The sequence below is a fragment of the Cydia pomonella genome, chromosome 2 (genome assembly GCF_033807575.1).
Source record: "Cydia pomonella isolate Wapato2018A chromosome 2, ilCydPomo1, whole genome shotgun sequence".
NCBI classification, from domain to species: domain Eukaryota; kingdom Metazoa; phylum Arthropoda; class Insecta; order Lepidoptera; family Tortricidae; genus Cydia; species Cydia pomonella.
In genome coordinates, this window is record NC_084704.1 from 23325018 (window position 1) to 23337670 (window position 12653).

The 12653-nt window shown below is 41.4% G+C and overlaps 1 protein-coding gene across 5 annotated transcripts in view; it reads left to right on the plus strand.

The window, feature by feature from the left end:
- The window catches only part of LOC133534661 (protein numb), a 50191-nt gene extending 45024 nt beyond the window's left edge, over positions 1-5167 (plus strand). For all 5 annotated transcript variants that reach the window (XM_061873871.1, XM_061873872.1, XM_061873873.1 and 2 more), the window contains 3 exons: positions 2970-3174; positions 3421-3574; positions 3854-5167. In XM_061873871.1, the coding sequence (XP_061729855.1) occupies positions 2970-3174; positions 3421-3574; positions 3854-4156 (662 nt within the window). In that variant the 3' untranslated portion in view covers positions 4157-5167. The remainder of the gene's footprint in view (positions 1-2969; positions 3175-3420; positions 3575-3853) is intronic.
- Positions 5168-12653: the final 7486 nt, after the last annotated feature.

Here is a 12653-nt window from a genome sequence, read left to right on the forward strand (position 1 = left end):
AGTTTACTTCAATGAACTGGCGAATAAGTGCCTACAAGCCCAGCACCCTTTGGTGCAATTATTCGATGTTAAAACGGTAAGCCACCATTTTGAAAATTTTACTTACTGTTTTGACAAAAAAAAACTAATTTATAAGTTTTGTTTTTTCCTCGCAAGTGTGTTGAAAAACGTCGTATGAAACGCGTGTGCATTGGTCATTACCCACATCGGCTTTCTTATTGCGCTCTCGCTTACAGCTCGCGCGCACAATATCGCCTCGTGTGTAATGACCAACTTAGCACACTTGTATCATAATTTGCTATTATGCAACCGTTGTTTAAGAGAGATTAAAAAAGGCGAGTGGCGTGAGTAAAAACGCCACGAGTATTTTTTGACTCAGTTAAACAACGTTGCATACAATACTTTTTCTACGACCAGGCACTTACTTTGAAATAAAATTGGAAATTTAAAAAATATTTTTCATGTCATCTATCGCGATTTTGAAAGCAGCAAGTTTTTTGTGACCCCTTGGGCCATCACTGATATTTCTTCAGGCGTAGACACTTAAGTTTTCGTCTTCATCAATTTTAATTTGAGAGACACACTGTTTTTTGACACAAAAGTTAAGTTTTTATTCGACAACCACAATAACCACATTCAAGAAGTAGCAAAGAATGTAGGGTACGGGCGGGAAAATGAATGCCTGAAATAAAAATAAAAACATGTCTATGGTTCACTTATATGTCAGAGATGACATTTAAAATAAGGTTGGCAACAATGTATTTCATGCAATATTTTTTAAGTGGTAATTACAGGAAGTACATTTATATTTGTGCCAATTAATTTTAAGCGTCAAGTCTTAGTGTTTTTTATACCCCGCACCAACTATGCCTCTGTTTGCCCTTAAGGTTGACTGATAGAGAATGCCGCGTGGCATTAAGTCCGCCTTTTGTCACTGTATATTTTTTACCGTGCAATAAAGTTTAAATAAATATTAAGCATCGAAAAGTGCCAAAAAGATACTGCGTGTATGCACAAATGCGTTTTTGGGGAATAGACTAAAGACTTGTCTTGATAACAATAAAGTAGGGTTTTAAAGATGTGTGCACGGCTCTTTATATGACAAATAAAAGTACGGGAGTAGAAAAAAAACTACTTATAGGCCAATGCGCTTAGTTTTTAGATCTATTTTGTGCAATTAATACCCAGCAAGCTGGGAGCAAGCAGAATACCTTTAATTGGTTCTAATCCTAATAATGCGCGTGATCCGAATTTGCGTAATACCTGTAGGAGGTTTGGCGTATAAATTGGAAGCCATTTGTCATTATCATTGGTGTACTTAGTTAGGTCATAAGTTCTGTCACAAAGGTTTTGACTGATAAAATGTAATACAAAGATTTTAATAAAAAAAAAAGTTTGTCATGATTTGAAAGCATGTTTTATACTGATCAAAACGTAATATAATTCGAAATTCGTTTAAAATTTACATCGCAATTTTACTAGGGACTTCCTTTGGGATAGTCGTTGGACGCGAATACGCGGTTGGTTGTTTGGATAATCAGTGTCACATTAATAAAATGGGTACAATTGTTTATTTGTATGAACCTACTTTATTAGAACGTTATTTTATCACCAGCAATTAGTTATCCGACTAGTCTGTACTTCAGCTAATACGTACACTTCAAACGTAGTGTACTTTTCAGTGACACGCTAATTTTCGACTGCTATCCAACGAGTAGGTTTGGTAAAACACTTACAGTTGCCATTTTGGCAGTCCCAATACACATGAATTATATATCATAAAAAAGGTAAAAGGCCCAGCATTTGTTTTATGTGGGATTCAACCATGTAAAAAAGAAAAATAAATAATCAAAATCACCTTGAACAGGTTGCGTATCTTTTGCATGTTTTTTTTATATTTTTTTCCGAATATTACATAAACTTATGCAAAACTGAGACTGCAATTATATTGTGAGTAATTCAGCATTAAGTAAGCTTTAATAATAAGGGATCCGTACCTATGGCTTTTTATCAGTCAAAACATTTGTGACAGAACTTATGACCTGACTATTAAGTACTAACCAACTAAATGCGTGGGCATAATGACCTGGCAAGCGGGTAGAACAAAAAGTTCATATTTAACTATGTGACAAACAAACGCTAAATTGACGATATTCGTATGGTCGAGGGTTATTCGTCGATTAAAGTCTGTTCAGTAGGTACAAAGACGAGTGACGTCCTCGAGAGAGGCTCGTATGCTCAGCTGTGGGAGGTAAGGTAATAGGTTGAAAGGTAAGGTAATAGGTTGAAAGGTAATAGAGCAAGGCTCAAAATATTTTAAACATGAATTTTTTTTGTTGTTTTTGTCACATATTGAGCATACTAGATTATTAAAAAATAAGGGAAAAAATCCGGGGTGTTCCAGTTTCGGAAAATCTAATGTATCATATTTGATACAATGCCAATCCCTCGACAAACTATAGTATCTTTAGGTAGTAAAGTAGTGTCTTTAGATAGTTAAATAAATGGGAAGGTGTTTTTACATTTTCGGATACTTGAAACATTTATCTGTTAACAAACCAGATAAAAACCAGATTAACAAAATAGCACGCTTTAAGCTTCGCAATTATAGCAGCTTCGTTGTTACGTTGAGTAAGTAGTAAATCGTAATAAAACTTCTGAAAGTTGTGGTACAGCGAGTTCAATTTTCTTACCCAATAAAATACCTAATCGTGGTTGGTTTACTTCTTTTAAATACCTACAGATACAGGCTATAGTTGTCTACTTTACAGAGGAAAAATGTGGGTGGGTAGTTTGATATATTTATAGCAGAAGTATTTTGTTAAATAATAAAGTAAACATGCTAGATTTTTTAATGTTCCATGTATCACGGGTGTTACAATGCCAAGATAAGGGTTAATCTGTGCTACAGTAGAGAAAGGGGTATGATGTAAACTGAGTACACAAAAGTAATTGAAGTGTAATTCCAGCGATGATGTCTCGGCGCGCATCGGAGGCGGACACGCCGCCGGTGCCGGCGCTGCCGTCGAGCGCGGTGCCGCTGTCGGCGCCGCCGGCGCAGGCCGCGCCGCGCCCCACGCCGCACAACCCGTTCGCTGTCGAGCGGCCGCACGCCGCGCCGCACCTTCTGGAGCGGCAGGGCTCGTTTAGGGGCTTCTCGCATCTTAATAACAGGTCAGTATTTATGAACGTGACACATAGGTTTATGTACAACTTAAATTTAAATATCACATCGGTTTAGAACTTGGTGGTGATTAACTATAAATACTCGCACGGGGGGTAAAATACTTATTCTAAACCATTTGTGGTCCTATATGATGTATTTCGACACGAAAATTTGACATCTGGGGCTAGCTAGCCATTATGTCCTCTATGATTAAAACCAGTATTGGAGATCATTTTTGATTTTTCTGTTTACAGTTCCCCATTCAAGCGTCAGATGTCGCTCCGCATCAGCGAGTTGCCGTCGAACCTGGAGCGCACCCGCGCCGGCCTGGGCTCGCCGCCGCGCGCCGCGCCCGCGCCCGCCGCCGCGCACCCCGCCAGCCCTGCGCCCGACACCATGCTCGCGCAGGTATGCACTTTCTAACTTGACAATTCTATAACTTGTTCATTTCGACTTACCTGTCCTAAGGTCGGCCGCACCAAACTTTCTGTCACCCTTAAAACATCTGAAATTTTATTGTATATTAATTTTCATCGTTTAGTAGTGAGTAATGTTGATCAGTCCGCTAATTGTGGGTAGTTCAACTGGCCCTTAATATATTAAATCTGTTCGGTATTACTCTATGAGCGATTCTGTAGTATCCAAGTTAGGATTGATGCCGTTAGTGAGATCTGTTGTATCGTGCAGACGGGCGGGGCAGCCGGGGCGGACAGCGCGGCGGAGCCGGAGCCGGAGCCGGACCCGGTGATGGCGATGTGCCAGCAGCTGTCGCTGGGGCTGCGCGCGCTGGCGGAGGAGCCGGTGCCGGTGCCGGTGCCGGTGCCGGTGGCGCCGGTGCCGCTGCCGGCGGGCGCGCCGGCGCCGGACGCGTGGCTGGGCCGCGTGGCGCGCGCGCGCCCGCCGCCGCTGTCGGCCGCCACACGCGCGCAGTCCTTCGCCGGCCACGCCAACACCAACCCCTTCCTCACGCCCACGCCCGCCCCCATGTGAATGCGAGGGACGACGTCGAACACTTCTTCCGGAAGAGTTGCGCCTTCGCACGCGAATCACCTGTCGCGGACGTTCGAAGCTTTATTTATTTGCGATGACGTCGGTTGGAGACCTGAATTTAGCAGTTGCCGGTTTAGGCTTACGCACGTCTTTGACCAGTTTGAGGCTGAAGAAACGATTAACGACATCCTCCGTCTCCAATTATCCAGCATGTCACTATCTACTACTAATAACAATGAGCTCGTTAGTCTTGCCTTAAAATTTTAAAACCGTCATAGGTATATTAGAGATATGATTTTTTTATGCTGTACGCACAATATCAAAATAATCCGAAACATTGTACTGAAAATAGCAAAAAAAAAATTTTTTTCTGTGTATAAATCGGTTGTGTACAAGAGTTTTCTTAAATATTAGTTTAATAGGGCATTTAAATATTTCGAAATATGTCGTCGAAAATAAGAATGACATAACGAGATTTATTAATCATAAAATTACACAAAATTATACAATTGTTAGTACAATTCACATGACATTTGTATTGTGATTATTATGCAAACTTTATTTTTACCAAGACGAAAATTGATAGCGTATACCACAAAATAAATGAGTATATATGTTTGGTACTTATCGGCGAATTGTTAACATCGAGGTGTGAAATGCTCAATTCATGCTATTATTTATCGGGTGTTTTCAAATCTGTTAGAACTATTATTAATGAATGAATGAGACGCTGAATGGGAGTGCAAACGAATACACTACACGCTCCAATTAAAAACGCTTTGTAAGAACGGATTGTTGTATTTTGGTGCTGATTGTCCTATAATAGATGTGTCTTTATGTCACCGAAACTTAAAAAATCTGTGCACGCCTAGTGTCAACTTAAACGATAACGATAATGGGATCGGTGTCTATCTTAAAATATTGGATATTGTATTAGTAGAATAAATAATTGTTAATCGTGACTCGCCTGGCTTAACCAGGTCAGACTTCACTTGCAAGAGTGATATTTTTGTTTTATAAAAATATACACCTTCTAGACAATGCTCTGTCGCGACTGCAAACCGTCTGAATTATTATATTGTCCCAGTAATCGATGTTATGAATTAGTCGGTCATTATTAAGGGACAGTAGCAGTGCCGGATTAAGATATTTTGATGCCCTAAGCATTTCTAGACCATGGTGCCCCCTCATCAAGATTACATTGAATTTTCTTAGTAAATTGAGTGACGGTTATTGCCGCAGTACTGCTGAGAATGGAATTTTCAAACCGTCACATCATTTTATCACGGAAATTGACAGTACTGCAGCAGTAATGTAACAGTAGGTAAGGTCAAGTGTAAGCAAATACGAAGACCGTGTTTCGCATAAGGCCGGAAGCCAAGCCAACCAATATCGAAGTGTAAGCGAAGACGTAAGACAGGCCGTACTCCGCACAGGGTTTTGCAACCTCTAGAGCTTTCCTGTGACGCTCATTCATGTGAGGGCAAGGCCTTCAGTAGGGGCTTAGCCATGTCTTAAATAGCAAATTATTGACCTGACCTGACGTTTCAAGGACGGCGCTGTCCCCATGGTCTCGGAGAAGACTGGGTAAAGTCGACATCATTATCTTGACGTTGGAGGTAATTTTGGAACTTAATCAAACGCGATTAAGTCCCGTTTTCTTAAATAATAATGTGTCACAATTAGGCGTGTAAAAATGCGTGTAATCCGAGTTTGCTCCATCCCAGGAGGTGTGCATAAATGTTTCCTCTTTTTCAGTTTTTTGCTTGTAAATCGAAAACGATACGTCCGTTGGAAAAATTGTTCTAATTATGACTAAAATTGATATCTGAGGATCCGAAATGTAATTTAACTATGTTCTTGCAATAAAATTTATTGATTGTTTGAAGATTTTTTATAGAGACATTTTTTATTTTTGGTAAAATCATGTAATAATCCGAAAACGCCTTACCAGTGTCTGATCCACAAAGTGCTATGGTTTGGCAATCCAAAGGAAAAAAAATATCTCTTAAGGATCCCAAAAGATGCACCTCTTGGGATGGAGCAAACTCGGATTACACGCATTTAAGACCAAATGAAAGTATTAAAACAATTTCCAGTTTGCTGGGAATTAATTATTATTTATTATTATTTTTCGATCTAATTTGATTGGCCTGAATCGTGAAACTTTAAATCAGTGTTTTTAAAAGCAAAGGCTGAGCTTTCCATAAGGCTGAACGTGCGGAGCGTTCGATCGGCGCTTACGGATAGGCCAAAGGTCGAGCTGGAAGAAAGCCAGGCTTGATTCTTATTCTTATTCTTATTCTTATTCTTATTCTTTGAATTTGACCAATGACGAGGTAAGAATGGCTGGACGTCCGGAGCGTCCGATCGTGGTTCGTTATCATACAATACAACCAACGGCGAGGTGTGAGCAAAGCAGAAGGCCCAGCTGCGAGAGAAGACTTGGATTTGGATCCATGGCCAAGTGAAAGTGAGGCAGTTTGCATAAAATAGAAGGCCTAGCGTCGCATAAGACTTAACGCCGAACTGAAAAAGAGTGGTTGAAATCGAACCTATGTAATCACGGTTCTCCTACTGGTCGACCTACTTTTGGTTTTCGGCCTTCGCGAGGCCCTTTATAACACTTTGACAATTAGGTCGCAGGATCGCGGCTCTGCAGAAACTCGGCCTGGCCGACACATCTGGTGTGCAAGAGAGCAAAATTCGCTACAAAATCGGTAATCTACGTCGAGAAAATCGGTTGACCACAAGCCCGACGGTAAGATTTTTTGACCATGAGCTTTGAGGGCCTCCGCGTAAGGTTGGAGATGTGCTTACGTGTCCTCACTTTCTTACGACCCTTCGTTATTAGATGGGTACACACATACCAAAAAGTTTCGTGTACATAAGTACTAAGTACACTACGACTGCGATGCTGATGCAGCCTGTGCGTTTTTTTTCCTACGATTTTGGTGCCCCCTAGACGTGGTGCCCTAAGCAAGTGCTTATTCTGCTTAATGGTTAATCCGGCACTGGACAGTAGCGCCTGAATAAGGCTCGTCCCACTTAAGCTTTTGCTGACTACGTGATCAGCTGTTATTCTAGATAATCGTATTACTCTGGACGCATTGAGCTATCATTATCAGGTGACAAGAGTAAACCGGGAGGGGATTGTAACTTAGGTAAATGTTGTACTTAATTTCTGTCTATAGCGTATCGCACTGTGCTTTTGCGCCGCACACTCTTTGATAGTTATAAGGTAGAACTAGTTCACGTACATTCGTCCATGGACAGTATTATCAAGTCGAGTGCGTTGTTCCGGCAATGCGAAACAAAAATAACGAACAATGCAGTATTTAACTTAATAGGTAAATACATATTACTATAGGGTTTGGATATATTTTTTCACTTATTTTGTAAATAATTGTAAATTTGTAAACCTTTACGTTTGTAAATCTATTTTTGAATGAACCAATACACACAGTTTCAGCAGTCTTTAAGGATTGCCGTTACTGTGCGTAACGTTGTGCTTCAATAATTACTTCGAAATACTTAAAGATCTTGTATTAACTTACGTGTTATGTCTTGAGTTATTTTTAATGTTATTCTGTTACTTTTTTTATTTGATTTTTTGTATTTTTCTGAATCAATCATTATTTTACTAGCAATCATTTAACTAGGAAATCATATCATTAGATAAATCATATCACCACGTTTCATAACGTAAATATAAATTGACTTATTGCGGTAAATAATCTAAAAACTAACTTTGAAATTGTAGGGGTGAGTATGATAAGTATGAGAATGATAAACAAATTTTAAGTTAATTTAATTGACGTCCAAATTCTTTGTCAACGATAACTATACATTTCAACTAAAAAAATAAAAAGGGAAGTCCAATTTGTAAAGTTATTGGCAGTTTTGGCTAGGCTAATAGTTGTGGTCATTAATTGTACCTGTAAAAGTGCGCATACATTCCAGACGTTTTTGAGACGTACGCCTTTTCTAACTAAATAGCTTTAGGTAGATGCACTACAGGCATATCATTAATTAGCACTGCATATTTTTTTCTTGTGTTATTTCTACACCTTTTTGTAATACATTTTACTTAATTGACCTTAGTACTTAATATTTGTAATATGACAAGAACATACTCAGTAGTTTTCATAGATAAATTTGCCAATCACAGATCTATGGGTTCTTTCATATGTACCATTGTCTGATTATCAGAAAATAGTTATGTACATAATATTGTGATATGTAATTTATATAAGTTATCATACGTAATAGGTACGTGTACTCGAGATCAACGGCACCTTATTTTGTAAACGTGTAACCGCACGCTGTTGCATAACATAAGTACATGCATTGTTATAGCTTCTGGTAGCCATAGCTTGAAACAAATTACATATATTCTGTGAATCGTATTTTCATGTACTTATAAAAATATGTACTCTTTGAAAAATTGTACTTAAAACGTTGTTTCGAAATTTGTTGAATGTTTTGTATATTCTACAGTGACTTTATCCTTGTCAAAAGCATGTAAATATCAGCACACAATGTAGATATTTTAGATACATAATGAGAGTTCAAATATTATGAAGAATAAATATTATGTTTAGTTGATATTTTGTTTGTTTTACACTGTATCGCCCTAGGCTATTGAAATGAAATGAAATATTTTATTAATAACAATTGTTACATGTCGTGTGAGGTGGAGAGTTTTCAATAGTTTATCAATTACAATAATCTTACAAATAAAATTCATGCAAATACAATTATTCATATTGTATGCAAATTATATCCGTATTCAAATATTTTACTATGTCACAATATTATTTCACAGTATTATTTACCATTTAGATAACAAGCGGTAGACTAAAAAACTCGTCATATGAATAAAATGACTCTTGTGTCAACCACTTCTTGAGTCTAACCTTAAATGCCGCGGTGGAAGCTGCATCTCTTACAGAGTTCGGCAGGCGATTGTAAATAGAGGGGCCTAAATAATACACAGATCGCTCTGACTTGGCGAGTTTGTGTGGTTCGGCGACCAGCCTATTGTGGTGTCTATTACTGCGTAGACTATAGTTAGCGTTAGTGCCTCTGCGCTTGAACATATCCAGGTTCCCGTGTGTGAACACTCAAACCTGGTAGATGAGTAAACAAGGCAGGGGCAAAATCTTTAAATCGCGGAATAGGTCACTCGCGGGGGCATCCTCCGCCTTACCAGCCATCGCGCGAATGGCGCGCTTTTGCTGTGAGAACGCGCTTCCAGTCGGAGGCGCGGCCCCAAAGCTCCACGCCGTACGTGAGGAGCGAGTGCACTGTGGCGAAATAGCACTCGCACCGCACGCTTTCCGGCGGTGATCGTCAATCGCCGCAGCGCGATGTAATAGGCTGCAAACAAGCAGACGAGTCGCCTGATGGGAAGCAGTCATCGCCGCCTATGGACATAAGCAACATCGGAGGAGCCACTTATGCGTTGCCAACCTTTGAGAACCCTAAAAACCTGCTTCTTGAAGAACCCCATGTCATAGCGCAAGGGAAACACCTCAGAAGGTAGCTCATTCCACAACTTGCACGTTCTGGGAAAAAACGAGCGAGATGCCCGATTGTTGTTGGTTTGCCACGTGTCGAGAAAGTGAGGATGAACTTTGTTTCTTTGGCGGGAGGTGCGGTGATAAAAACGTGACGGTGGCACCAATTCAAAAAGTTCTTTAGAACATTCCCCATTGTACGTTAGGGCACTATCGAGATGGAAACCAAGCAGGCGTGCGCCGTTCACGTGCTGTATAGGGGCACCGCCAGCGCACACCCTCGTGGTTGGGCTTGTATGGCCGTTTAGCTTGAATGTCATGTAGCTGGTTTTTCTTTGTTTAGAGCCAAACCATTTGCCCGAAACCATTGGTGGAGTTGTTCCATGACGAGATTTAGGGCCGCTTCCAACTCCCGCTGAGACGCAGTGCTGACGACTGCCGTGACGTCGTCGGCGTACATGAATATATCAGCACCTTTTATCGCCATTGGCAGATCGTTCAGCAAGACGCTGAACAGGGTGTTGGGAGAGGCACGATCCTTGACGAACCCCCATCAGATTTTTTTATCTCGGCAGATACGACCCTCCCTCCGTCGCCTACCACCACTTGCGCTCTGTCAGTCATAAAGGACAGTATTAGCTTGGTGGCTAGGCCTCGGATACCGTAGTGGGCTAGCTTATTTTATTGGAGACGAGTACGTGGTCTGCAGTGTCAAAGGCACGGGACAGGTTGCAGCAGATGACAGCTACGTGGTTCCCCGCTTCACGGGCGCTCAATACGCAGCGCACTACTTCCCGCACTAGGTCAGGGGTGGACCGGCCAGAGCGGTAGGCATATTGGCTGTCCGACAGTGTGTTCTTTTGTGCCCAAAAACTGAGTAGCCTCTTGTTTAAAGCTACTTCGAAACATTTGCTGGGCACTGGGACCAGGGATATGGGGCGGTACGATTTTATTAATGATTTTTTACCCTTACCTTTGTAAAGTGGGCTTATTTTTACTTTTTTCAGATTCTCGGGGTATACTTCTGCTCGCATGCAGCTATTGAATAGTTCACAAAGAACGTAGCTAATTGCGGGACTAGCTCGTTTTAACAGGTTAGCGGAGAGGCCGTAAACGTCGGTACTGTTTTTGGTCGCGATAGAAGTTTTAAATATGTTTGCGACTTCAGCTGGTGTAAAAGGCCCGAGTCTTATAGAGCTATGACTGGCGACATACCCGTCAGATAAGGAGGTGATACAGCTGCTGTGGTCGGCGGCGGGCGCGCCGCATGCGGCGGCAGCCGTTACGAACTCGTGGTTGAGCGCGTCTACCGCGAGTTGTTTGGTTGCGAACGGGCCGCCGGTGCTGTCCGTGAGTAGCTCGGTGTAGTCGACGCGCGGGCGCGGCGCCCGAGCTAGCTCGATGTTTATAGTCTTCCACATTGCTCTACTTTTATTGGGGTTGTTACTAATTAATGAATTAAAATATATAGTACGTTTGCATTTTAATTTGTTATTGTACGATTTCAGTAGTTCATTTGAAGCGTCATGTAAAGACATATTGCCCGGGTATTTATTTGATGTAGCATCAAATAAATACCCGGCTTAAAACAGATAATTTAGGTTTTTGTTAAATAATAGTTATGTGTAAAACACGGAAAGTTTGATAATGGGAACATAAACTACCCCGCCTTACAAAATTGTTTAATGATATCCTACAGTCGGGCCAAATTCCAAGACATGCTACATTCGAATATAATTCTGCTTTATAAAAAAGCCGCAAGAATAATATTGGAACTTATCGCCCCATTAGCCTAGTATCCCACATATACAAAGTCAATTGGATAAACATCAACCTCCAGAGCAAGCAGGATTTAGGCCCAGCTTTTCAACCACCGATCACCTCCAAACAATCAACCAAATAATAGAAAAACACAACGAATTTAACATGCAGCTTTACATAGGTTTTGTAGATTATGAAAAAGCGTTCGACAGTTTAACACATTCCTCCATATTTTCTGCACTCCAAGACCAAAATATAGAGCCAACATATATCGACCTCGTCAAGCCCGTATATAGAAACAGTACCGCGAACATTAAAAAGCATCCTGTCAGTCGTTCAAAATAGAAAAGGGAGTCAAACAGGGAGACCCACTATCTCCCAAACTCTTCACCAGCACCCTCCAGCAGATCTTTCAAAGCCCGGCGGCATCGTTGAAATCCAAAGGAATAGTCGTTGGCGGGCGAAGATTAACAAATCTTCGGTTTGCCGACGACATCGTTCTCTTCGCCTATTCAGCTGCGGAACTTGAAGCGCTGCTACAACATCTTTGCTCGGCAAGCCTTCAAGTTGGCCTTAAAATTAACTGGTCAAAAGCTCAGGTAATGACCAACGTGACATTGAGGTAGACGGACAGATCCTGCGCTATGTCGACGAGTATACGTACTTGGGGCAAATAGTCTCTTTCAACCAAAGACAGGACAAAGAAGTCGAAAGACGGATCCAAAACGCTTGGAAGAGCTATTGGTCTCTCAAGGAGCTACTGAAGGGAGACCTTCCATTAGCTCTTAAGCGGAGGCTCGTCGACATGTGCATACTGCCAATCCACACTTACGGTGCTCAAACGTGGTCCCTTATCGAGTTACAAAAGACCAAACTGAAGGTTTGCCAAAGAGCCATGGAGCGCAAAGCTTGGGCTGAAAAGGATTGACCGGATCCGAAACACTACGTTGCGCACCAAAACAGGCATCGTCGACGTTGGGGTCAAGGCCGCCAGGCTGAAGTGGGACTGGGCAGGCCATGTACGACGTATACACCCACAGAGGTGGGCTAAACTAGCCACGGAGTGGGTGCCACAAAGTAAGCGGACGCATTTCTCAGCAACTGGACGGATGCTGTAGTTCATCGGGAAGATTGGAAGTCTAGGGTCTAGGGGATTGGAGGCCTTTGCCCAGCAGTGGGACACTTTATAGGCTCGTAAAAATTAAATAAAAAAG